The 27,145-nt window shown below is 38.6% G+C and overlaps 4 protein-coding genes across 4 annotated transcripts; 1 reads left to right on the top strand and 3 right to left on the bottom strand.

Annotated features, from left to right (window-relative positions):
* Positions 1–129: 129 nt before the first annotated feature.
* Positions 130–2,405, bottom strand: LOC134826381 (solute carrier family 22 member 1-like). Its single transcript, XM_063838727.1, has one exon. The coding sequence runs from the start codon at positions 2,187–2,189 to the stop codon at positions 570–572; it is 1,620 nt and encodes a 539-aa protein (XP_063694797.1). The 5' UTR covers positions 2,190–2,405; the 3' UTR covers positions 130–569.
* A 388-nt stretch (positions 2,406–2,793) lies between these two features.
* LOC134826382 (ran-binding protein 3-like) lies at positions 2,794–10,448 on the top strand. Its single transcript, XM_063838728.1, has 6 exons — positions 2,794–3,128; positions 3,267–3,377; positions 3,518–3,777; positions 3,923–4,102; positions 8,549–8,682; positions 9,135–10,448. Exons 1-6 carry the CDS (start codon positions 2,810–2,812, stop codon positions 9,541–9,543), a joined length of 1,413 nt encoding a protein of 470 aa, XP_063694798.1. The 5' UTR covers positions 2,794–2,809; the 3' UTR covers positions 9,544–10,448.
* Positions 10,449–11,436: 988 nt separating this feature from the next.
* LOC134811468 (solute carrier family 22 member 1-like) lies at positions 11,437–13,777 on the bottom strand. Its single transcript, XM_063818304.1, has 2 exons — positions 13,704–13,777; positions 11,437–13,534 (listed from the first exon to the last, which is right to left on the bottom strand). Exons 1-2 carry the CDS (start codon positions 13,749–13,751, stop codon positions 11,912–11,914), a joined length of 1,671 nt encoding a protein of 556 aa, XP_063674374.1. The 5' UTR covers positions 13,752–13,777; the 3' UTR covers positions 11,437–11,911.
* Positions 13,778–19,036: 5,259 nt separating this feature from the next.
* LOC134810978 (meiosis-specific nuclear structural protein 1-like) lies at positions 19,037–26,824 on the bottom strand. Its single transcript, XM_063817674.1, has 10 exons — positions 26,580–26,824; positions 26,122–26,352; positions 25,788–25,870; positions 25,398–25,578; positions 25,004–25,236; positions 24,611–24,668; positions 21,097–21,219; positions 19,836–19,970; positions 19,451–19,576; positions 19,037–19,299 (listed from the first exon to the last, which is right to left on the bottom strand). The coding sequence occupies exons 1-10, from the start codon at positions 26,811–26,813 to the stop codon at positions 19,198–19,200; spliced, it is 1,506 nt and encodes a 501-aa protein (XP_063673744.1). The 5' UTR covers positions 26,814–26,824; the 3' UTR covers positions 19,037–19,197.
* Positions 26,825–27,145: the final 321 nt, after the last annotated feature.

The raw sequence follows: 27,145 nt of genomic DNA on the forward strand, positions 1-27,145 counted from the left end.
CCAAACAGTAAGCTTTACATTACAAAATCTTTACTGTCAACTGATCTTACTTAACACAAATCATTTGAACTTGGCAAGGCTAGGTGCAGACCAAGCTTCAATATTTGCTGAATCTTGATCTGGGTTGTCATTTTCAACTTGCTGACAGAATTTGAATCAGTTAAAAACAATATAATATCATAATATGATATTATGACAAATATGATACTCATTGAAACAACGTTTTCATTCATGTTTAAAATGTTGGTTTAAAAACAAAAATATTAAAAATTCTGATTCTAGGGTCAACTAAAAATAAAAAATTACATGACGTACAAATATGTTATAAGTCATTAAAAAAACGTATATGTAAAATATGTAATAGATATTATCAGTATCACCATGTGCATGTGGAGGGTCCAACAAAATTTAAAATAACGATTTCAGTTACATACAAAAACAATTTTACGCTAAGTTCTACTTCTAGACGATTGCATACTGGTAGCCAGCTGAACAGTATATTTTGAATCTTAGCAAAGGGTCTTAGGGTCTTAGGGTCTTTGCCGGAATCTTAATCGATGTCATTGGTGTTATGTTTTAGAGAGAAAAACTTTTCGTCTGTCTTCCACTTCTTGGGCACTGTTCGGTGACTTCTTACCTTTGGTTTCAGGTAGTCTCAGTGAAACCATCCCTGCGGAGATTGAAAGAATTCCGAAGAATACCAGAGTAGCAGACTTATTCCACGTGAAAAGGAGACTAGCTTGTGGTCCTGCAAAAGAACCTAACCGGGCTGAAATGGAGCACACAGCAGACATCTTCCCACGGTGGTTGGTGGGAGATTGTTCAGCCACATAGAGATATGAAGTGCCCCATGCTCCCGATACAAACATGCTACCTATCAAGCACATCAGCTGCTGCATTGTCAACACGTTTTGAGAACCGAAGCTCAGGGGAATCAGCGCTAGAAGGAAGGATGCCCCACCTATAATGTTGAAGGAAAGCATTGTCATCCTCCGTCCAAAGACGTCCTGACCGAACCAACAGATCAGAGCAGCTGAAACCTCTGAGATCCCAGAAAATGCGTAGCTCCAGTAGATATTCTTACCAAGCTTGCCCCAGCTGAAATTAAAACCGTAGTAAAGGAAGGCTAATATTATCCATTGAAACATTTGAATCAGCAGCTGTATTCGGAGTTCGGGGAAGTGAATGAAATCCTTTAAGGTTTCGAGATAAGACGGAGGTGCAGCGGTGTCTTTCTTTGAGCTTTCCAATTCTATTTCGTCGAGGTCAAGCTTCCTACCAAACAATGTAGCTATTCTTTTCAGGCTATTCATTGCAGCAACTTTGTCATCTTTGTTTTCCATCAGATGTCTTGGTGAGTCTGGTACAAAAAACCAGGCAATGACCGAAGCGAGCATGAGTATACCGCCAGCTACTGACAACCATTTCCAACCTTTAATAAGATATCCAAAAGCGGGAAGAACTGCAGTCCATCCCAGATTGTAGCCTATGGCCACAATGGAGCTGACTAACCCTCTCCATTTCGAAGACACATTCTCGAGGATATAAACGTAGAGCCCACTCAAGCCCATGTAAGATCCAATACCCATAATAACTCTTATAGCCATCAAGGTGCCCGTGTTAGGTGCAGCTGCAGAGATCATCATACAAAGAGAGACTATGAAGTACCCTGCAATGACTGTTGTTCTCCGACCGAATGTGTCGAAAGTGAAGCTTCCTACTAGCAATCCAATGAACCCTCCTACGAAGAACAGTGAGCTGAGGAGAGTGCCTTTGTACTCGGTCCCGCAGTATATATTCCAATCAACTGCATATGTGCTCCTCTCATCCGACATATCCCAGTTGAAATCTATCTCTACGATCAGGGATTGGCTGTCTTCGAAAATCCCGCAAAGCACATCACTGTTGTAGGGCGATTTATCTGGATTTGCATCGCTGTACCTTGATACACGGTCTGTGCACAATGTACTTGTCCCAACACATTCCCATCGACTGTAAGGGATATATCCTCCGAAGTTAGGAAAAGATATAGCATAGGCTGTTGACAGATGTGTTGCCATAAGCAGAATGAGAATCACTAATCCTCGCCAAGGGCTTTGGCTCTGTATCTGGTCTAGAACCCCTTCTACTGTTGATATTTTGCCTTCTTTAACCATCGAATCTGCTCTTTCCTCGATTACACTTGTCATTTCCTTAAATTGTTTAAAGGTTAGATATTTGTCCAGCTTGCATTTCTTATTTTCATAAATGCAATCTTATTAGCATTAACAACTGCAAAGCAAACAAAACCATTCATAAACAGGCAATCATTAATATACGAGGATTAATCTATTTGAGATTTAAAAGTTCAGTCCACCTGTATCCTCCTATATATTAGGAAACGGGAATTCAAGGACAAGACCGGTGGAACTAAGAAAGGTTTAGGCTAGCAGACAGGGAATTTGCCATAGGCACCTCGTAATCGAAAGGAGAATTCAGGTTTGAAGAAGATTAGATGAGTCGTGATAATTGTTGGCCAGACACTGGTCTAGCTAATTACCACCTACCGTGTCCCGGGAAGTTAATTAAAGGGTAAAATTGAAATATGATATTAGTGTCTATTATACTCATGCACCGGTTAACATGGCCATGGTTTTTAACTTTTAAACAATCAGATTAGATGATTGCTGTGCCACCCAATGATGGAAGAAAATTTTAATTCGATTAAAATTTGAGAAATCGTTACTGCCCTGATTATCCGATTATAATCAGAAGCTTAAACAAACGATTTTAGAATTACAAAATCTAATAAAAAACTTATGTTAGGGTGATGACAGGATCTCTCAAGCGGCATCCGTCGGAGGACCCAGAAGAAAGTCCTAATGCTAAACGGCGTGATTCTCCTGGGGCCGCAGAACCCCCCACCGCCGCTGCCCCTACAGAAGCATCCCCTACCACTGAGAAGAAAGTGGAGAGGGTCCCTGAACCCCCTTCATTTTTATCACCGCCTACTAAAATTGGGGGCGTCAGCATCACAGAAAAAGTTGGTCTATCATCAGACAAGAGTAAAGTTAATGGGAACAGCACTTCCATTCTTAGTAGTGGTTTTTCGTTAGCATCTGGATCATCATTGTTTTCTCCATCTAATGGTAAGTCGTTTATACACAATATGGTTATTGCTTTGATTTTGTCTGATAAACGACATAAATATGTGTGAAAATTATCGTGCATAGAACGTTGATCTGTTTTTTTTAAAAACCTGATCCTTAAATGATCTTTCTCCCCAGGTTCGGGCAGTTTTGCGGGCATTAGCAAAGGAACTAATATATTCGCTGCTGCATTGAGTAATGCTAGCAGTGGGGGAATATTCGGGTCCTCCTCCTCTTCTAAAAGCAGTGGTTTGTAACTCCTAATTACTCCTAAATACTCCTAAATACTCCTTATATCTGAAGGATTATGGCACATTGATCGTGTTACCTTTTTGTCTTATTTATTGAGGAGGAATCCTGTGAATATTTTAATTTGGTTAAACTGTCAGGTTTCGTGTTTGGAGGTAACATGTCAGACAGAGTTATAGCCTCAGCTGTGAAAGAGGGCCCTGTAAAGGAGGGCGAGAAAGCAGCACAGGAGACATTTAAGACACCAGATAAACCTGAGAACTCAGATGAAAATAAGAAAGAGGAGGAAGAGTCGTCAGCAGAAAGCAGTTCTACAACCTTTGCAACCAGTTCTAAAACATTTACAAGCAGTTCTAAAGCACCCGTTGAACCGAAGAAAGTCTCTCTTAAGGAACTAGAGGTATTGACCCCAGATCCTTCGCTCTGACATGCCTCGCTCTGGAATGCTCTCAAAACTTATTATTGGAATTTCTTAATTTTATGTTAGGTCAGCCGGTCAGGGAATATGTTAATCGACTGTCTTTTTACCTCTTATACTTTTACAGGTGACATCGGGAGAAGAAGACGAGAAGAGAATAATGCAGACATCCTGTAAACTGTACCAGTTTTGTCCAATAGGAAAGACTTGGATCGACAGAGGGGGTGGCACTTTGAGACTGAACGAGAAGGAGCAAGACGGGGTCTCTACCAGTAGACTTGTTGTCCGGTCTAAAGCAGTCATGAGGGTAGGTAGTGTTTTATGTGGTCCAATTACATACAATTACATACAATTACATACAATTACACACAATTACATACAATTACATACAATTACATACACTTACATATAATTACATACACTTGCATACACTTGCATACAATTGGGGGGGGTCAACCTCATTTTACCTCATGAGGCCAGCCAAAAAAGGCAAAATTGGGATGAGGTAAAATGAGGTAAAATGAGGTAAATAAATCTAGTTTTCTAAGCCTTTTTTTAGAGACAAAAAAGGTTTATTCGAAGTCATTATACTATAATTCGAGGCTGTGCATGGTCTCCCATGATATTTAATGGTTTATTAGGGGTGATGTGGTCCCTGGGAAGGGGCATTCCCAGTTTAACCTACTTACTCTCCAAACTTGGGGTAAATAAAACTTCGCATTATAATTATTATTTATGAAAAGAAAATTGAACATTTCAATTTCCATGATCCATTAGAAATTGTTAATAGCACTTGCTAAGTTTTGTAAAGGAATTAGCAATAACTTTAGTGTCACTTTGGCAGTTGCCAATTTATGGGGATATTTCCGCATTGCATGACATGGACCATTTAAATAATATCTTAGTTTGATATTGCGATTATCGAGTCACGCTGAAACAAATTGTGTCTAACTAGACCAAATGTAAACAACAGTTGTGCATGGAACTGGATTGGATATCTACATGAATTTAGTCGAAATTGCATAGTGAAAGGTCATTTCATAATAAATTGTCTCATATATAAACTCATACTTCATACAATTCTAAGTTCTTATGTACATGTTCAATGTTCATGATTCGCTGTAGAATAAAGGGCGGTTCACAAAACCACTTTTCGTTCAAATAATTAGATATCACCTCTAATTAGTTGCTCTATAGGATCAGGAACAACCAAACAATTTTTTGTGTCTACGGTTTCGTATAATACTGACTTGGGCCACGCCCATATTTTTCACCAATTTTTAACAGGTAAAATTATAATCTAAATCGTCAATTTAGTCACGAAGGAGTTTGGAAGGAGTTCTAAATGTGTGCTCTTCTAATATAAACAGTAGGAAATGGTTAACTTTAGTCGAGGTTTCAGGTCTCTACAATGTCGGGAAGTTCCTGCAGGAATTTGCGCATTGCGCTGAAGCGCAAGATTCACTGCGCCAAAAGCGAAGGTCGTAGAGACATGAGACCTTGACTAAAGTTAACCATTTCATACCATTGCTATCAGAGTATGCCACTTTCAGAGTCCTGAACACACTCCTACAGCTCTTAATCGTCAATTATATGAATTTTACCTGTTAAAATATATCATCTTTAACTGATATCAATTTAGTTTAAAACACTGTTAGTTTTAAAAAAGAACATATTACTTCACACCAAACTAACGCACAATATGATAATATAAAAAAGGAAGGTTTTCCTTGGATTCCGAATTCAAATTTGATTATATCCTGGCACTGATTATCATTTCTCGATTGTTCTCCATTTTCCAATGCAGTCAGCAAGTTCCAATTTAGGTAGACTAGGTTTTCGAATCTTCATGTTATGTTCAGAAGCAGGCCAAAAGGGGTTGTTACCAGAGGAATATCTTCTTGGAACAAGGAATTAATGAGGTCTTCATTTATTTCTTCATAACTCGTCACTGACAGTCCGGACAGGATGAGCATTGACGAGATCCACTGATTACTTCATAGCTCGTCATTGATAGGATCAGTATTAAATGAGGTCGAATGATTACTTCATAGCTCGTCACTAACTGGATCAGCATAACATGACTAACAACTAACGAGGTCCAGTGATCTCTTGCTGATACGTCAAAACAAGATCAGTAAATAGCTATAAATATCGAAAAAAATTAGCTTAGAAATTACAGAGTACAAATGCCTTCTTCACGACTAACTCTTTGGCCTCATCTTTTTAAATCACTCATTCCCTCTGAAACAAGATAATGCTTAGGACTAGGAGGAACTTAGTTAACTTCTTGTATAATTCGGTAAGAGGAAAATTCCTTAGTAAGCTAACATTCTTTTGTAGGATGTTACCACTTATCATATCTGTTATTCAGCATAATCCCACAACTAGACCCTCTTATTCTGGAGTCTTGACAATGACCTCAGCAATATACACTATTTTGATGGTCCAGGTCTCCAAGAAAACCTTCCTCTTTATATTCTCATATTGTGTGTTAGTTTGGTGTGAAGTATTATTTTCTTTTTTAAAACTAACGTGTTAAACTAAATTGATATCAGTAAAAGATGATATATTTTAACAGGTAAAATTCATATAATTGACGATTAAGAGATATAGGAGTGTGTTCAGGACTCTGAAAGTGGCATACTCTTATAGCAATGGTATGAAATGGTTAACTTTAGTCAAGGTCTCATGTCTCTACGACCTTCGCTTTTGGCGCTGTGAATCTTGCGCTTCAAGCGCAATGCGCAAATTCCTGCAGGAACTTCCCGACATTGTAGAGACCTGAGACCTCGACTAAAGTTAACCATTTCCTACTGTTTATATTAGAGGAGCACACATTTAGAACTCCTTCCATACTTCTTCGTGACTAAATTGACGATTTAGAGAATTTTACCTGTTAAAAATTTTTGCCGAAATCTACCTCATTTTACCTCATGAGGCCAGCCAAAAAAGGCAAAATTGGGATGAGGTAAAATGAGGTAAAATGAGGTTGACCCCCCCCCCCCCCCCCACAATTACTGCAATAACATACAATTACATACAATTACATAAAATAATACATACCTTACAATAATACTTCATCGGTAAATTTTTTGATGGAACAAACTGTAACTGTCCAAAATGATGGAAGGTCCAATTAGGAATGGAGACGAGAAGAGGACCAGCCGCAATTTTCATTTTTGGTGTGAGCTCGATTGTACTACACAGCTCGATTGTACTACACATCGATTTTAACAAAATACAAAAACTGTGGAGATACAACAAGCACAACCAAAATTAACAGCAAGCCTCAGTGCAGTTCTTGAGAATACCCCGGTTAAGGGATTACTAGATACTGTAATCATACTGCACTGGTAATATACTAGTATTGTCCAAGAATCATCACAGTATATGCTATATCTGCCCTGAAACATTGGTTGTACAGTTCTGTCATACATGCAAAAGGAGAGTATTATAGGTCAATATACAGTGTAGGTCTATGTTCAGTTTCTGTTTATGCACGGTGTGGATCATATGGTGCGGTCCACTTTCCATATATACACTACATTGTAGATTGATATAAAGTCGATCAATTATGAATGATTAAGCTATTGCCTATTATATATTATATTGCCGCATGGAGTATGATGAACGTTGAAGATAGACAATTGACACAGCTTTTTATGGAGGAAACACGCAAAATAAAAGCAAGGTAAAAACACGCTCCACCGTTAGTATTTAGAGACACCTGTATAATAATACTGCAAACTAAAAAACAGTTTCGAATAGGAAAGTAAGACTAAACATAGAAAACTTAACTATGCGAATTGTTTATCTCTCGATTACACTTGACGAACGCGACGGTCAGCCCACATTCAAAGTTATATAAAACAAAATGCGGGGAGGAAAACCCAATTATATTGCTGGCGTAGTCACGTGATACTATAGTCACGAGGTACGCGTCCGAGAGAGCCATTGTTTTCCATCGGTACAGCTAGATAATCTGAACCACATGCATCACAAATAAATAACACCCTAACTCAAACTGAGATAAAATAGATAATAACCTCATTAAACACGAACTGTTTGGAACCTGTAATCCTACTCACCAAATATTGCTCACAAATCCTTAAAACTTCATTAATAATTAACTTAATATATACCAACCGTAACTTGTATAATTATATTATTTCAAAAATTCACATAATACGATAATCGATATCCTAATTCTACATTATCTGATGTAAATTTAACACCACCTGCCTTCATATAAAATCATACCCTCCATCATAATTTCTCTCGTACCTTCCATCATCCTTTTAACTTGATCGGTTATCTTAGAACCGCGGTTCTCTAACGGTAAAACTGCTTACCTTCACGTTTTTTAACAAATGTGGTGTTGGTGAAATTAATTGAAAGCTTCCTCGAATCCTCGCCGTCGCTGTTGTGATGTCAAGTCACTTAAATCGGTGAACGATGGTAAACTATTAATTGTAAAATTGTAAAATTTCAGTTATTAGTTTTGCGCTTTGCAGTTTACTACAATTACCATGAAGTATGAACAGAGGTTATTGTCTAGTTGTGTGCATTCAACGATATAAATATGTGTGAGCGTTATTATTGTGTAGTAGTGTGTAGAAGTGTGTAGTAGTGTGACCTTTACTATTTCTCACTTGCCGTCTCCCCCTATAATATTGTTAGTTTCAGAACATGTTATATGATTTATAACTTCTTCATAACCATTTATTCTGAAAAATAAAATTCATCTCAGGTGATGTTGAACACGAAGATATTTGCTGACATGATAGTAAATCGAGCGAATCTCACGACGATTCGAATCTCTGCTCTGGATGAGGGAAGAATGTCCTCATACCTTCTCAAGTGTACGAGGAATGAATGCGACAAGTATGTGAACTTTTCCTTTTAATAGTCAGTTGTGCAATTTGCCAAGCAGAAAGAAATGTCATTGAATTCTAACGGGAGCCTCAAGTGGAAATATTCAATTTTTCTAGAATGATGAAGATTATTCTTCCTTCACGACTTTTTTGTCAGACGGGTGATATTAAAATTAAGACAAACTTGTTTGCACCCAATTTTCGATTGAGGGACCTGCTTAATCAGTTGTATTTTATCTAAACCTTGCGCGAATTATTTAATTATGTGAATTACGGAAGAGAATATTTTCGTTATCTTCAAACAGTTAATCACACATTACGCGAGAAAGATTAGTCAGTGAATCAGACATCAGTGATCAATGGATCCAACATACCAGAAACGGTCTTTAATTCCCCGGCCGCCTTCATAGCTGAATTCACAGCTTCTTTCGATAATTTGTCTCTAATATTTCTCCTCCTCAGACTACACACAGCGCTGCTAAAGAAGCGAGAAGACGAACGTCACAAAGTTGGAGAAACTGTATCGAATGATAAGAATGATAAGAAAACTTCGATTTCTGAGCAATCACAGCCGGAAACGATCGCCGACCTTACCACTGCTGAAACTCAGCCTAAACATAGCAATCCCCAAACTACTTCCAACCCTGCTCAATCAGAAGAAAAAACTCCCGACCCACAAGTTGTGTCCGACGATAAAAAGTCTGATCAACCGGTGGTGTCAGAGCCAGAGAAAGCTGCCAATGGAGACGAGAATCCTGCTGCCGAATCAGATAGCAAGAAGACGGTTAACGGAGCCAAATCTCACGGAGAAGATACTTCTGAATCTGAGACACCTCCTAAATGTGATGAACCAGAGAAAACCGTCAGCTGAGGAGCTTCCTCCGGGTCACTCCCCGTCATCTAAATTGTTTTTCAACCAATTATATTCTGCTATTATCCCGCATATTACTCACCACTCATACTAGCTGCCAATTCATGAATAAGTACTGATATTGATAAGTTGAATTCGAGGTAAAACCTAAGCTCAGATTATGTCCTATTTAATGGTGGTTTACGTTTATTCAGGAGTTCAACCTCTTTAATTATACATTTGCTGCTGTTTTGATTGAAGAACGCTTTTAAAGACTTTGATTCAATGTTTTGATAAAACGTGGATGATGATTAATCACTCTTCACTCGACTGTCACGTGACTTTTTTAACACGGTGCAGTGGCCCTGAATGATTATTCGAAACCCTAACCCTCTAATCTGATCCTAACCCAATACCTAATTGAAGCATATGCTGAAACCCTAACCCTAAGGAGAAATGATACCAACTTCCTTATTATATTATGGTCATATCACGTAATCAAGACAGTTTTCGCCGATATATAGAAAAATCTCGAAGATCGAGTGTAGAGTGATTTAGCACGCTCGATAAAACGTTGTTGTGTACTTCGAGAAACTTAATGTTGTCCAGTTCAGTCAAATTCCCAAAATTTAAGACTGTTTGATTGCAGTAATGGTATCAAATTAATTGTTTACCCGTAATGACTATGGGTTGTTGTTGACTTATCAGTCTTTTAATGAGTTTACTAAAATAGAGTTCATGTTTAAACTTAAAACCCTCAAATAGCAGCGGAGTGTTTTAGCTCCTTTTAAATGGACATTTACTAATTTTTTGACTTAATATTTTGATCTCGTGTCCAAGTTGTGAGGGCTGTTTTACCAGTTAAATATTTCGACGTAATATTTATTAATAATACATAAAATTCAAATACCATGTGACTTTTTAAACAGTTGTTTTAATTAGCACCACTCCGATATTAAGTCGAAATCTTTTTTCTTCGTATCGAACTGAACAGTAGTGCAGCAAGTGACTTTTATAAATTTGGCACCTCAAACAACAGAAGATTTGGAAATGAACCATCGATTTGGAAATGAACCATCGATTTGGAAATGAACCAACAAATGTTGCTATTATTCCCCTAATATTTAACTTCATACGACAAGGCGAAATGTGAAAGAACCAATTGATTAATAGGCCGTTTCATTTGTTCAGTACATGGGAAAATTAAAGTTTCGACTTGATAATTGACACCACCGAACTAAGCACGTGCGCCCATATTCATAGCATGTTGGCAATGTCTATTTTCAAAGGTTCGCCGTTGACCTGTAGAAATTTCATCTTCAAAAACTGAAAATAGGACAGAATCGAGAATGGGACAATATGATTCTTCAATTTTTTTTGGGGACTTCCAGTACCTCAATTTGGTTTCATACCATCAGCAATTAACTGACTAATTGGTCTCTGGGTAAAACGTCCATCCAATCTGTCAAATTTGTGTTTAGAAATTTTCATATTTGAAAATGGGACAGAAATTTTAAAATACGAATTTTCGTTTGGTTAAGCTTTCTGCAGTGAGTTTCCTCTGACCGAAATCAAACTTTCGGCACCTCAATCGTGTCATATGCCGTCTATAGTTAATTGACTAATTGGCTTCGGGTGAGAAATTCGGTAAAAACTGTATAATATTTCGGTCCTGGAAATTGAATCTTCAAAAACTGAAAATGGGACAATATGATTTTCCAATTTTCTTCGGAATTTTGACTTCCAGTACCTCAATCTAGTTTCATACCATCATTATGATTAATGAACTGACTAATTAGTCCCTGGGCAAAATTTCCATCCTATAATTATCTCATCTCGATTGAAAATGGGAGAAATTGTATCGGCTTTTTTGCACAATTTTTCGACTTCGTTAATAAGAAATACTAATAGGCTAAATGATTATATTCTTAAATGCGGGTAATTGACCCACTCGTAAGAGCGAAGAAAGATTACCAAATTGACAATTTTAATTGAAATATAATAAATACTAAAAGTAAAACTTACAACTAATATTAATATATACATAACGAGATTCGTCATTCATAATCAGTTAGTATATGATTGATCAACGTCAAAAAATAGTTCATTTCTTTTTCGTCCCAGTCTCACTTTAGAAGCAGTTCCTATAACTCCCTGGATTGTTGAGTTATTTGAAGTTTTGTCGACCTTTCGGCCTTTACACTTTCAGGAACGTACTTCGGCGTGAGTGCTATGTAGAATCAAGAAGTGATGCTCATTTGTTTACTTTTAAGGCGGAGGCTCTGTTCAGCAGGATCAAGAGGTGATGCACATCAGCTGAACAGTCTATTTTTAATCTTAGCAAAGGGTCTAAGGGTCTTTGTCGGAATCTTAATCGATGTCATTGGTGTTATGTTTTAGATAGAAAAGCTTTTCGTCTGTCTTCCACTTCTTGGGCACTGTTCGGTGACTTCTTACCTTTGGTTTCAGGTAGTCTCAGTGAAACCATCCCTGCTGAGATTGAAAGAATTCCGAAGAATACCAGAGTAGCAGACTTATTCCACGTGAAAAGGAGACTAGCTTGTGGTCCTGCAAAAGAACCTAACCGGGCTGAAATGGAGCACACAGCAGACATCTTCCCACGGTGGTTGGTGGGAGATTGTTCAGCCACATAGAGATATGAAGTGCCCCATGCTCCCGATACAAACATGCTACCTATCAAGCACATCAGCTGCTGCATTGTCAACACGTTTTGAGAACCGAAGCTCAGGGGAATCAGCGCTAGAAGGAAGGATGCCCCACCTATAATGTTGAAGGAAAGCATTGTCATCCTCCGTCCAAAGACGTCCTGACCGAACCAACAGATCAGAGCAGCTGAAACCTCTGAGATCCCAGAAAATGCGTAGCTCCAGTAAATATTCTTACCAAGCTTGCCCCAGCTGAAATTAAAACCGTAGTAAAGGAAGGCTAATATTATCCATTGAAACATTTGAATCAGCAGCTGTATTCGAAGTTCGGGAAAGTGAATGAAATCCTTTAAGGTTTCGAGATAAGACGAAGGTGCAGCGGTGTCTTTCTTTGAGCTTTCCAATTCTATTTCGTCGAGGTCAAGCTTCCTACCAAACAATGTAGCTATTCTTTTCAGACTATTCATTGCAGCAACTTTGTCATCTTTGTTTTCCATCAGATGTCTTGGTGAGTCTGGTACAAAAAACCAGGCAATGACTGAAGCGAGCATGAGTATACCTCCAGCTACTGACAACCATTTCCAACCTTTAATAAGATATCCAAAAGCGGGAAGAACTGCAGTCCATCCTAAATTGTAGCATATGGCCACAATGGAGCTGACTAACCCTCTCCATTTCGAAGACACATTCTCGAGGATATAAACGTAGAGCCCACTCAAGCCCATGAAAGATCCAATACCCATAATAACTCTTATAGCCATCAAGGTGCCCGTGTTAGGTGCAGCTGCAGAGATCATCATACAAAGAGAGACTATGAAGTACCCTGCAATTACTGTTGTTCTCCGACCGAATGTGTCGAAAGTGAAGCTTCCTACTAGCAATCCAATGAACCCTCCTACGAAGAACAGTGAGCTGAGGAGAGTGCCTTTGTACTCGGTCCCGCAGTATATATTCCAATCAACTGCATATGTGCTCCTCCCATCCGACATATCCCAGTTGAAATCTATCCCTACTTCCAGGGATTGGCTTTCCTCGAATTTCCCGCAAAGCACATCACTATTGTAAGGCGATTCATCAGGATTTGTAAAGTTGTACACGGATAGACGGTCTGTGCACAATGTACTGGTTCCAATACATTCCCATCTTCTGTAAGGGATATGTCCTCCGAAGTTAGGAAAAGATATAGCATACGCTGTTGACAGATGTGTTGCCATGAGCATAATGAGAACGACTAATCCTCGCCAAGGGCTTTGGCTCTGTATCTGGTCTAGAACCCCTTCTACTGTTGATATTTTGCCTTTTCTCTTCGTCGAATCTACTCTTTCCTCGATTAGACTCGCCGTTTCCTGAAAGGGTTAGAAATTTTGCCAGCTTGTCAAGAATCAACGTTTGTCTTATTTTCATAAATCAAATTTTATATACATTAACGACTGCAAAGAAAACAAACCCTAACATAAACAGGCATTAATTCAAATAGTTGGATTAATCTAATCGAGATTTGAAAATTCATTCTACCTGTATTAGAACCTCTTCTACTGTTATTATTTTGCCTTCTTCCTCCATCAAATCTGCTCTTTTCTCAATAAAACTTGCCTGTTAAAGGTAAGAAATTTTGCCAGCTTGTCAAGAATCAACGTATGTCTTAATTTCATAAATGAAATCTTATTAGCATTGACAAATGCAAAGTAAACTAAACCAATCATAAACAGGCATTAACTAAAATTAAAATTAATTAAAATATGTGAATAATTGAGACTGTGTCCCCATCGGTCAATCGAAAAGTTAGTCAAAATATCGGTTCAAAACAAAACTCAACAATTTCATAATTGTTTATTACAAATTGTGGATACCCTCTCAAGGTATAATGAATTAACTTTCTTGGAAAATGATTCGCAATTTTTATAGAACAATTTTGCGGTACTGACATTTTAAACCAATCTTTTAAATGAACTGATTATAAGACATACAAACTACAATATGCGTTAACTGAACTGTATTAAATGCTTCATACCTCAACAATATGGCTGATAAAAAGATGAAATGGACAATTTGTACATGCTAATGCTACAAGCTCGATTCCATTTCCTGTGCACGTGTCTTCAAGTTTGCATGCACACAATCTAAATGTAAAATCAACAGTTTTTAAAAACAAGGAAAAAACTCGGTGAAACTCCACTACTGCCTTTAGAAGTAAATTTCAACTTGAACATTGAAGGATTATGAATTACGCTAAAAAGGGCTGCAAGTCTATTGTCCAGGATTAAAGTCTGGGCTCTATGAGATAGCCATTAGCTCGCGAACAGAGGTATACTACGTGTGTCAACTATTAGCAGCTTAGATAAAAAAGCAGACAACAAAAGAAATATGCGGATCAGTCTAAACCCGTATCAGTCCTAATATAAGAACTGACTCCCTCTCCCTCTCCCTCTCCCTCTCCCTCTCCCTCTCCCTCTCCCTCTCCCTCTCCCTCTCCCTCTCCCTCTCCCTCTCCCTCTCCCTCTCCCTCTCCCTCTCCCTCTCCCTCTCCCTCTTCCTCTCCCTCTCCCTCTCCATCTCCCTCTCCCTCTCCCGGGAATAATTGTGGTCACTTATTTCATTTTAAAATAGCACATAGGAAGCTACTCATGACGTACTATTTCTAACAGAATGAATAACTCAGTTTCCCATGAAAAATCCGCCAAGTCTCAAGTCAAAATCGAATATTCCCAGAGTAGAAAGAATTGTCACCAAAGAAGAATTTGAGATACAAAAATCTAACTTGCAAGGATAAGCCTAACCGACAGAAAAAGCAGAAAGGTACGTTTTATCTTGCTTGGAAATGGAAGCATGTAGAAGAAAAATAAATTGTAATCCTATAAATACTAATAGTGCATGTCCTATCGACATCGTCGTGTTCACATAACGAGAACTAACTTTAAACCCAAACCGAAACCCTCTATATGCAGTTACACGGCTGCCAGACAGTTGCGCCCAATTTAGATCTAGCAGTAGCTACCCTGGGAAGTTGACGAATCAAAACCAATTAAAAAGCTGCTTGATCAGATACGTCGTACGACTAACGACACTTGCCCTTATAGTAATATAAGTAAGTACAAATTTGTACGATTGTGCATGATTTAAGTTCAAACTTAAATATTAAAGTGCGACTTTGGGAGTCGAACTTAACGTGCACTTGGGCGCAACTGTCGTTTTGAGAATCTGACATGGCTTAATTGATGATGTCAATTCATCGCAGCTCGGCGCGGCACAGTAGCGCATCTCGCCGATCTAGCGAGAGTTACTGTGTACTGGGCCGCGCTCAGCCTGTCATTCCGCCTAATCTCTATATATATATATATGTTTATGAACATGATAGCCTGAGGTCCCCAGGTAAAGCGAGAGAAGCTGTGAGAAGCCTCATTGAGTGCGCGCGGCGCGGCACAGTAACGCATTGCGCTATATAACAAGACATGGCGAATCAGATCACGTCACTGATTGGTTGACGATGTCAACCCATCGAGATCGTTGCTCTGCGAAGCAACGATGCGAAGCAAGAATGCTAGTTCGCGCGGCGCGTCGAAGTCCTCCAAGTCACTGATTGGGAACCTGTTAATGGTCTGTTAAGGTGTGGGAAACGGGCGCAACTGTCGGTAGGCCAGTTACACGAGACCAAACCAACTATATTTACCTCAATTCTCTAGTCTTTTCAGACGCAGAATCTTCTACACTCTCTGACTTCTTCTGATGTCTGGGACTTACGACCCCAGATGTAGCTTTCAACGACGTTTTAAGGGCCCAACGTTCAGCTGTTCATCAGGGTTAAACTGGGCAGGGTCTTTCAGCCAGCTGCCAGTTGTCACTCCAGGTCTTGTTGTAGCGACTAAGCCAGATAGTGTAGGAACCTTTCAGGGACACCACCGCTGTTGTGTTAAGTGCCCTCTTCTTCTTTGCCCGGGTGATGTTAAGGAAGTTGAAAATTCGGGGTAATGTGTGGTGGTAAAATCCACGACATCCAACTTCTACTGTAAAGAGATATCCTTCCCAGCCTGCGGTCTCGATCTTTATAGGTGTCCATATTACTGTGATTGGAATCAAGTTATCTTGAATGGATCATTGGATCTGCTGTAAGTGTAATGTAGTGTTGATCTATTTACCAAATTAATTAAGACTATAAAAGGGAGAGGGAGAGGCGCATATTTTGTTAGTGCGGCGATTATTTTCGTAACATGGCAATGTTGCATTGTTGCAATCCGGGAGGGGGCTTTAGAAACAGAACCGACTGAGTGACACGTATTACTGTGCATGGTTAAAGCAGACAACATTTGTGTGACCATCACATCTACTGTCCTGAGAGTACTTGCACTCCCACCTATGTTATATTACAGTCCACTGATCGCAGAAAATGTTCAATCACCACCCTGGCAAACAATAACACAGTGAAAACAGTGTACTTGTAGTGGGAGTAGCAGGCTCACCTTTTGTGGTTGACATCACAGTGGATGTAGCACCCACAATTAAGTCTAAGACAACCTAAACTATTATCAAACTACCTTATCAGCCCTAATTGGTCCAGGCCTAATTTTGCGAAATTCAGCTCCTGCGACCATACTAATAATAATATGTAATAGTAGTAGAGGCTCTTACGGGCAAAAAGACGTGTTTTCTGCTACGAGTTTAGAGACCTAACCGCTAATTGGACACAATAGTATGATGTCTAAGGATCGATAATATGTTAAGAAGTATAAATTTGGCCTTATTAGTCACGTGCTATACCAATGCGCGTTTTAAACTTTGACAGTCTATTACTCTAAGGCAAATAGAGTAATTATATTCATATTTTGTCAGCAATGAGATCACATTATTTTCTATTTGGTGTGAAAATATGAGCTAGAACGGACATAATCTCGCTGAGTTATAGCTGTTTGAAATTTATGATGAACGCGCGGGTGCCAATTGATAACAACTAAATGCTTTTGCGCGTAGTGCGCGTCGAAAATTTGGCAAAAACGCTTGCGGAGTGACAATATTCAAACTTCGATAAAGTATATGAAGTGGGTACTTCTCGGAAAGGAAAAATTTAGGCAAACACGATGTGACTATTTTTGGGTTGATTTAATACAACTGCAAAAAATTATTCAAACTTCAAGCAAAAAAGTCAAAAATTTTTACCACTTTTTTGGATTTTTACCCCAGAAAAAATAGAGGGATTTGTTTTATTTTTATACCATCTTGTGCGGCTGTCTTTTAGCTATCTCCATGCAAGTTTTGCCGACATGCCAACAAAATTAACTTGCTCAAAATATCAAAAAACATGGTTTTTTGGCTTATTTTTGGCCCAAAAATCGGTTTTTTGCGATTTTAGCCGAGAAAAATCAGTCCAATCATCTTAGAACTACTTTTAATCGATTCTACGGTCAAAAATACGTCTAGTAAGGTGTATCTGGGGTCCCTAGCGTATCGAGCAGACAATGCCCGTAAGAGCCTCTACTATAGGGCCGAACAGACTTTTTGGCCGGCACGATCCTTTTTGTAACAAGAAATGCAGCCGCTTTTCTTTTGTGGATGGCCGCTCAATTTCCCGATCCGTGATTGAGTTACCTGGCCTGGGGACCCCAGGCTATTATGTTCATTAACATATGACATAGAGATTAGGCGGAATGACAGGCTGAGCGCGGCCCAGTAATGATTGAGTATTTGATCATATTCCATACCACCTGGGGACCCCAGTCTTTACTGTTTATAAGCATGCAGATATGGCGGAGTGACAGGCCGAGCGCCGCCCAGTTGATATAATTCCATATTTAATTTGAAAATCGTGTATATTTCTATGTAACCATATATTCGATGCGAAGCAAGAATGCTAGTTTGCGCGGCGCGTCGAAGCGGCGAAGTCCTCCAAGTTTATTGTTTATGCAACCTGACACGGATCTGTGAAATAATAATACTAACTCAAAATAATAATACTATGCTATCAATTAGTCCCTAGCGGGATGCGTACATGGTGAAATTAACAATGTACTTGAACATTTCAGCACCGCGCGCCAACAAATGTTTAATTCAGATTTTCGCGCAAAATAACTTTGCGCAGGCAGACACGTGGGCGACACGTACGCTGGCAGGCATGGCAGGCACGTACGCTCGCTCGCAGGTACGGACGAAAGCTACCATATACAAAAAAAAACCTCGTTCGCTAACCCTTGTCCTTGACTCTTTTGTGCCGTCGGCACTTTGAGTCATGGATCGGGAAAAATAGTCCTAAATATAAATTACACGTACAATAACTATTATAATTAAACAGAAGTCACAATACGTGGAGCTTATTCACATATATGAGTGACAAAACTTTCCGGTGCCATGCAAATGGGCTCATATTATTATTTCGCGTCACCGCAAAACTCCTTGGAGGAGTATTTTTGTCCTACGTCATGAGGGTTATTCGGAGTCAGTTTCCACAAATACATCGATTGTTAGGGGTCGTTCACATATTACGTAATCACGGAGGGGGTTTGATTATGCTAGTGTAATTTAGACACAATAGCTGTGTAAATCTGATTACGGAGGGGGGAGGGGGGGTTAAAAATTGGCCAAAAAAGTGATTACGTAATATGTGAACGGTCCCTTACTTTCATACCCTCAGGGCCTATCAACAATTCTTTTAATTTGGGCGAGCGATTTGGTGGGAGAAATACAAATGCAGCGGTGCCAGTCTTAACTTAAACATCCGTAAATTAATTTGATTTTCATGACGGTTATCACGAGGCGAGGCAAATATTTGTGCGATTATTATTTCATAAGTATTTAGAAAATTGTAACAGAAACAGATCCACACTCCATGAATCCATGGTTTTGCTAACAAATTATACTCGATCTTTATTGATACGTTTTGTTTACAAAAGCGTTTGACAAATATATCGAATAGGTTCAGAAGTCCAGCTACCATAATATGATCTAAAATTAGGTAGTCGTAATTTTAATATCTTTTTTGTCCAACTTCACATTCAAGCATTGTTATTCAATAGATATACACAGTTCACCAGTTCTTTTCATCGAAGAAATCAACTTCCTTAGGCTCGAAGTTCGTCCTAAATTCGTCGTCGAAGAGCGATAAGTCTTTGCTGTCTCTCATTACCCCCTGAAAAATTCGTGGTTCACATCTTTCTCGTAGATTTAAAATTTCCACAAAATAAAAGAAAGATTAAACCTACGTTTTAATTATCGCAATCAATTGCACAAGCTTTGGAATTCATCACAACCGTCTGAATTCCTGCAAATAATTCGCATACCTTTGGCATGAAGCCCAGGAGCAGCTTGGCGTGCTCTTTAAGGAGTTTCTGCCTTTCCTCTTCAATTATCTGTTGTCTCATTTCTTGCCTCGACCTTTCTTGCTCCATCTCGTCCATCTCGGTCGCCTGATTGGTATAACGAGTTTATTATTATCAAGATTAAGCCCAAACTGGACTATGTTTTATCCACTGTGCCATGTGCAGTGGACAAGAGATAGCTATATTTTTGGATATTTTATCGGGCACATAGTGCCGATAAGTCGTTCCAGACTTCATCTGGATCGACCTAGGCAGGCAGTCTTAGTGCTATACCAAGGGTTCATATGATGCATCCAACAAAGTACTTTTTAATGAGACATATCAATCTGTAATAAGAGTTACTTACCTTTTCAGCTTCGAATTGTTTTCGTCTATCCTCGATAAGGGCCTCTACGGCTCGTTTGTGTTCGAGTTGTTTCATACGACGTTTTTGTGCATTCATTTGTTCGATTCTATCATCTTCGGCAAATTTAGCCAACATCTGTAAATTAATAATTTAGACTTTAGAGATAGAGAGCAGTTATTTGTCAACACGATCTGTTGAACAGCATTAGCTATAGTAACGGATTCAGCTTTGCAGACGACACAAAGCTGATTGGGGCTATCCGAGGAATGAGTAGTGTGGAGTTACTGCAAGATGATCTCAACATAGTCATCGAGTGGTCACGTGTTAACAACATGGAGCTACACGAACAGAAGTTTGAGGTTGTAAACTACCCCCTGAATGGATCAAAAGCTCTAAGAGAGCTCCCGTTCTACCCAGAGACTGTTGAGTATACTACACCAAAAGGACACGCAATATCACCACAGGAAACTGTCAGAGACCTTGGAGTGTATGTTAGCAGCAGTAGGTCATGGGGTCCTCACATTGAGAAGACAGTTCAAGGAGCTAGAAAAATGGCGGCTTGGACATTGAGTGCCTTTAGAGACCGGTCACAAGTAGTCATGCTGACTTTATACAAAAGCATGGTTCGCTCCAAGCTAGAGTACTGCTGTCCAGTCTGGAACCCTACAAAAGTCACAGAGATACAAAAGCTGGAGACTGTACAGAGATCCTTTACTAGAAAGATATCTGGCTGCCGTGATCTCCAGTACTGGGACAGGCTGAAGAAGCTTAAGTTGATGTCCCTTCAGAGGCGGAGAGAGCGTTATTCTATTATTCATGTATGGAAAATTCTTAATGAACATGCTCCGAACGATACGGGCTTCCAGTTCAAGTCTCATCAAAGGCATGGTATTAAGGCAGAGATCCCAGCCATGAACAAAAACGCACAGTTGTCGGTAAGAACAGACTACGACAACAGCTTTAGAGTTAGAGCAGCTCAGCTCTTCAACGTGCTCCCATCGGAGCTCCGGAGTATCACATTGCTAGACAGTTTCAAAGTTGGTCTAGGCAGATTTATGGAACAGTACCCAGACACACCACCGGTTCCGGGATACACTCCGACAAACGATAACTCAATGCTGAGCTGGAGGAGGACGCACTCGATGCAGTTGTCCTGAGCACGCCCTGCCAAACTCACCAAAACGTACCAAAACGTACGTACGTAAATCATAGCATAGCGATATAGGAACGAGGATTTTTGGAAATTAATTATTTCACTAACCTCCTGTCTGAATCGGTCGTCTTCCTCTTTTTCAGCATGCTTCTTAACTTGCTTAACATGTAACTGTTGTCGCTCGACCTCCTGCAGCTCCAATCGCATTCTTATCTGTCGCTCTCGTTCCGCCTAAGTTTAATCGGTGAGATATGCTAGCTTTTGGTGATCTATGTAGTCTAAATCATACAATTTTAAATAATATATCAATACCGTCAGGACGTGACAAACATAGCGTTGTTATGGCAACAAGAAAGGAATAAATAAAAAACGTACGTGAAATTGCGCGTTACCCAAAGATTTGTATCCGCGCGTTACAAATTTAGTATCTGTCTCTAAACGGAACTTGCCACGAAAGCACGCTGACACAAAGAATCAGTTGCTTGCTTGTCATAACTTTATAATAGCCAATAGGCATGTTCCACGGAGCTTGTCGCTTGGTTAAGCACCGAATAAATTTATAGATATAGGATTTTCATCAAAATTTATCGAGGATACAAACTAATTCACATTGTAAATAATAATATTAGCCATTACCAATCAATACAGCGGCTTGATTCAAATTTCTACTATACCTGCCCTTTTCTGCATTTGGTTGGCGGACAAAAAAACATGGAAAGCGTAAAAATCTGCCAGAAGACGCCACCAAAAAGCAGTGGCGCTGCCTGTTGGCTCGCCCCGAGTAGGATACTGCTGCAACAACTTTGATTGTTGCTCCTTCATAATATCAAGACATATGACGTCAATGGCGCAATTTGTCTAGAAATTATATTACGGATCGAATTATGTAAAGTCCCCATTCAATGCAGCCCGCTAGTTTTACTGCATCTCAATATAAATATTAAGTCGTCAGACAAAAAGCTTTATCATACAAAGCAGACTGGTTCGACTGATTGCAAACCATTATTTTATTATGAGTTTAGATTGAAATTGGCTAATCTCCTCTGAATTGAATACAAATAACACACGTTAGTGCCGACGTTTCGCCTCCATGGCTTCTTCAAGGCGGAACAAAAACTTTGTTACATAGTGACCTGGTAAATATCCAAATTAATACATAAAACTCTGAGAAACATTGAAAATAAAATGGGAAGATTCTAAGCGGTAGAAAATTTCAAAGCAAAAGATAGATGTTAGGCCAAAGAATCTAGAACTGTCCAATATTTGAGAGCTAGACCAACGTACACAAACCAGCAACAAAAATAGCTTCCTACTCCCTAACATTTTCGGGGAAACTGAAAGGATGCCACGTACATAAATGTTGATGACATTTACATGATAGCCCATGTGGTCTTTTGCCACGAGTCTGCTTCAGGTGAGAGCTGAGTGTTTATTTTAGGAAGTAACTGCTTGATATACAGTGATTGCCAGATCATTCGGTCTGCATAATCCTTACATACTTTGAGGACTTCAAATTTAAATGGTTCGATAGGAATTTCTTTTATTTCAGGGTGTGACATGAGATAATGTTTCCCCATGGCCGTCTTGTTATTTTTATTCCTTACAGATTTTAGGTGTTCCCAGCATCTGTTGCGTTTGAACCTGCCTGTTTCACCACAGTACTTTGCATTGCAGATATTACATGTCAGTTTGTACGCTATGTTCTTCTGTAATATCTGCAATGCAAAGTACTGTGGTGAAACAGGCAGGTTCAAACGCAACAGATGCTGGGAACACCTAAAATCTGTAAGGAATAAAAATAACAAGACGGCCATGGGGAAACATTATCTCATGTCACACCCTGAAATAAAAGAAATTCCTATCGAACCATTTAAATTTGAAGTCCTCAAAGTATGTAAGGATTATGCAGACCGAATGATCTGGCAATCACTGTATATCAAGCAGTTACTTCCTAAAATAAACACTCAGCTCTCACCTGAAGCAGACTCGTGGCAAAAGACCACATGGGCTATCATGTAAATGTCATCAACATTTATGTACGTGGCATCCTTTCAGTTTCCCCGAAAATGTTAGGGAGTAGGAAGCTATTTTTGTTGCTGGTTTGTGTACGTTGGTCTAGCTCTCAAATATTGGACAGTTCTAGATTCTTTGGCCTAACATCTATCTTTTGCTTTGAAATTTTCTACCGCTTAGAATCTTCCCATTTTATTTTCAATGTTTCTCAGAGTTTTATGTATTAATTTGGATATTTACCAGGTCACTATGTAACAAAGTTTTTGTTCCGCCTTGAAGAAGCCATGGAGGCGAAACGTCGGCACTAACGTGTGTTATTTGTATTCAATTCAGAGGAGATTAGCCAATTTCAATCTAAACTCATAATGATAGACCCTCTGACAAGGGCAAAGCGTCATATATACGCTACAAACTCAATCATTATTTTATTAGTAGCTAAAACAGCAGCCTAGTGTACCGGTAGAACTAAATGAATGGTAATGGATATGAACCAGAAAACATTAATTAAATATACCAATAATTAAATATACCAATAATTAAATATACCAATAATGAACTTAATTACACGATCTTTCTGTGCCGGAATGTGTTATCCATAGTTCAAGGAACCACCCCAAAGATATCTCTAAAATTAATTTCATTTCAGTAATTTTTCACCCCTTATCAAGCTCCTGAGTGCCTTCCTAATGGCAGAAATAAATTTTAAAAGTTTGTGCCCATCAGATCTACTTTCACAAGTCTCTGGGGTGGTGCATGTGACTACGGACAACACATTACAGAAAATATTCATAATGCTCTAACTATACTAGTTAAGTGAGGAGATTTAGGAACAATACCGTACGAGACTAGTAACTATAGTTACCTGACCTAGGCCATTAATGCAAACATGACTCTATCTTTCATATTTCATTAGTGATTCCGGAGATGTCTATTTTCTTTCGATTTGATCTCTTATATTTAAAATAATGAATTCACTAAGTACATTTTAATAGGTAAAAGATACTCGACACTTTGCCAAATTCCACAAACTCAGGATATCCAAAATATACTCCATAAAGGCCTACAAAATAGGTAGATAATTTTCAAACTTTGGGTCTTTAGCCTGTTCTTAAGTAATGCGTTGGGCCTAGGCCAATTCGAGGTATAATCACTTAATCACTTAAGGCGATAAAGATTTTTACCAGCTAGGTCAACCGTCAAATATTCCATTATCAATTACCAGAAAGCTACTAGCCTGAGACATTTTGTCTGTTGACGTAAGCAAACGAACAGTAAATTTTAAAAATGGCCTAAATAAATAAAGTTCAGACTACCATCTCCTACTGTTTTAATACAATAATTCATAAAATTCTTGCTAGATATCTGTTAGAAAGGGAACACAGACCACAAAAGTGATTCATTAAGAAATGACGGCAAATTAATTCCATTTCCGCCATCATCTGTTTGAGATTCAAAAGGTGAATTGGAGAGGAATCAGAATTTTTTCGAATTTTCGCAATGGCAAAATCCAAGTGAGTGATTAAGTAAAAATCAACAAAATTAACAATTATTGCGCATAATAGATCATATTATGTTCTAAATTGTTATAAATTAATATCAAACGGTTTACCCTTTCTCGAAGTCTGTTTTGTTCCTCTTCTTCCTCCCATGCCAGTTCGTCTCGGATCCTGCAATTGATTTTTGTTTTTCAAAAACCTTTATTATATAATAAGGTTATTGATTTTCTTAATCGAATTAAATTTTAAATCTTCTGTCCGAAGATTCACAGACAGATTTCATGTGATACTTATGAAACTTGGCAAGAGTGAACTAGATCCCACATACATTGTAAACTGATCGAGAAATTTGGGATTTTATTTATCATTTTATAAGTAGTGCTCAGCAGTCAGGCACGAAACAATCGTGGCTCTATGGATCCTTTCCGTAGATTACTTGAAATGATGAACAGCACCAGACAACTAATAAGTAACTATAATACAACATGCTTTAAGTAATAACGTACTGTTGAAGTTCATCTCTGTCTTGGTTTTGTTTAGCAAGCTTGTTAGCCAGGTCATTTCTGACCTGGGCCTTTGCTTCCTCCTCAGCAATCCTTACTGCCATTCTGTCACTTTCTCGTGTCTGTTGCTGCTGGGCAAACTCCAGAATTCTTCTGTTCTCCTCTGCAAGTTGCAGACGTTCGTTTTCTTTCCACATTTCTCGAGCTTTCTTGAATTCCTCGATGAATTCTTGTGTCTGAAGAATTTGAGTGTAATTTTTGTACACTATTCTCTCATATTTAGCATGGTATGTTGAGGTAGAAAGATAATTCATACCCGCTAAACATTTTAATGTTTGATAATAATAACGCTATCAAGAAGAATTGCATTATAACTCTTACTTTACAACAAACAAACCTGGTGTTGTTTTTTGAGTCTATCCTCTGTCTCTCTTAAATCTTCATCAAATATCTTCCTAACGATCTCATCAATGAGAAGTTTCTCTCGAAGGAAGTCCTCATATGCCTTCCGTTTAGCTTCCTCTTGTTCAGCAAGTTGATACTCCAACTGTTGCTGGTACATTTGACTCGACTCCCACCTGTAGTTGATTCACTCGTAGTCTTCAACAAATCAATATACAAAGTTTTGCCTATGAATCTGTCAATAGATCACTTAGCTACTAGCTTCGGTAATCCTAATGCTTGAATCTATAATTTAAGAGGAAGCCAGATTTACAAATAACACAAATTAATTTAACATAATTTGGGTACTTACTTTACATTAACTTAATTTACATAATTAACTTACTTTAGTCTCTCTTGCTCTCTTTCAAGTTCCTGAGCTCTTTCCCATTCGTCTTGGAGAGTTTTTGCCAATTGTTCCTCGTAATACTTTTTAAACATAGATATTAATACCGAATGAATCATGTGGCCAATGTCACAATATTAGAATTTTTCTAGATATTAGACAGAAATGACCCTGACGTATGCATATTGGTAACAAAAATGTGCCTTCTACCCTATTTTTGTGATCAGCCATGCAATAGGACTATTGCCATGAATATGGGAAACTCCTCAAATCAGTTGCATTCATATTGAAAACATTATATGATCACTTTTTGTAACTCTTTAACAATACAAACCTTTTCTTCTTGTCGTCTAGCTTCTTTCTCAGCCATCTGTGCTGCACGCTCCTTGTTCATGTAACCAGCTTTCAGCTTTGCCTCCAACTCTCTTATCTCGTGGCTAGTCTCCCTGATTTGCTGTCTCAACTTGCTGTCTTGCATCTCTTTGGTTCGCAGAGATGCCATCTCCCGGGCAAGCTCCTCCTCTTGCTGGAGTTGCTGCTCACGTGTTGCTTTCGCTGTTTGGCTCTGAAATTATTGTTTGTAGTGTCTGTATACAGAAGATGTATTCTATTGTAAGACACTACAAACAATAAATTGTTTCTGTTAGTTCTTATACATAAGAACTAACAGAAACAATTTACACCATATTTTGTTTCAATTGAAAATAGCGAAGTTGACCGTTTATTACGAATTTAAGGCTTCTTTTTTATCGTACATGTACAGATATATAGGGAGATTTGAGTGACCTATACCTCTTGTAAAGCTTTATCCATTTCAACTTCCTGGGCTTCTCTTTGTAGTCTTCTGATTAAAATCTTGCTGTCAACTTTTTCTTCTGCAAGAATGTTAGCATTTATCATACATTCTGTCTTCAGCATGCGATTGTTGTCTTCAATGAACTCTTCGCGCCTCCGATTTTCTGCTCTCAATTTTTCCTGCTGAGCATGGCTGGTACTTCCATGAGCCCGACGCATCATAGCTGACATGGCTTGTGATGGACACTGCAGATTTAAAACTTTAGTCAAGGTATAACAATGCAATGATAGAAATTAAAACACTTTGTCAGTCGTCACCTAGAAGTTTTAGTAGTAATAATATAATCATACATGCACATAAATACATTTAAATTTCACATGTCGGCCTCAAAAACGTTGAGCAAGCTGACAATCGTTAAAATATAAGTCTACCATCATGTACTTGCTATCAGTTGGAAAGCAAGTACCAGCACAGCAGCAGTTATTAGTTATAATGTAGAGATAATAGAGCTCTGATTATCAGCACCTAACCAAACTGAACTTCTTGATAAAATGGAAATGAA

The sequence above is a fragment of the Bolinopsis microptera genome, chromosome 2 (genome assembly GCF_026151205.1).
Source record: "Bolinopsis microptera isolate Bmic1 chromosome 2, MBARI_Bmic_1.0, whole genome shotgun sequence".
NCBI lineage: Eukaryota > Metazoa > Ctenophora > Tentaculata > Lobata > Bolinopsidae > Bolinopsis > Bolinopsis microptera.

What these genes read in the sequence shown, in the direction of transcription:
- LOC134826381 (XM_063838727.1), bottom strand. Translation starts at nt 2,189, where the DNA reads ATGACAAGTGTAATCGAGGAAAGAGCAGATTCGATGGTTAAAGAAGGC.
- LOC134826382 (XM_063838728.1), top strand. Translation starts at nt 2,810, where the DNA reads ATGACAGGATCTCTCAAGCGGCATCCGTCGGAGGACCCAGAAGAAAGT. An exon ending in TCTCTCTTAAGGAACTAGAG is followed by an intron (nt 3,778 to 3,922) that starts GTATTGACCCCA and finishes ATACTTTTACAG; the next exon opens with GTGACATCGGGAGAAGAAGA. An exon ending in GGTCTAAAGCAGTCATGAGG is followed by an intron (nt 4,103 to 8,548) that starts GTAGGTAGTGTT and finishes AATTCATCTCAG; the next exon opens with GTGATGTTGAACACGAAGAT.
- LOC134811468 (XM_063818304.1), bottom strand. Translation starts at nt 13,751, where the DNA reads ATGGAGGAAGAAGGCAAAATAATAACAGTAGAAGAGGTTCTAATACAG. An exon ending in TAGAAGAGGTTCTAATACAG is followed by an intron (nt 13,535 to 13,703) that starts GTAGAATGAATT and finishes TAACCCTTTCAG; the next exon opens with GAAACGGCGAGTCTAATCGA.
- LOC134810978 (XM_063817674.1), bottom strand. Translation starts at nt 26,813, where the DNA reads ATGTCAGCTATGATGCGTCGGGCTCATGGAAGTACCAGCCATGCTCAG. An exon ending in GACTCAAAAAACAACACCAG is followed by an intron (nt 25,237 to 25,397) that starts GTTTGTTTGTTG and finishes CAAATTCTTCAG; the next exon opens with ACACAAGAATTCATCGAGGA. An exon ending in GACAGAGATGAACTTCAACA is followed by an intron (nt 24,669 to 25,003) that starts GTACGTTATTAC and finishes AATCAATTGCAG; the next exon opens with GATCCGAGACGAACTGGCAT.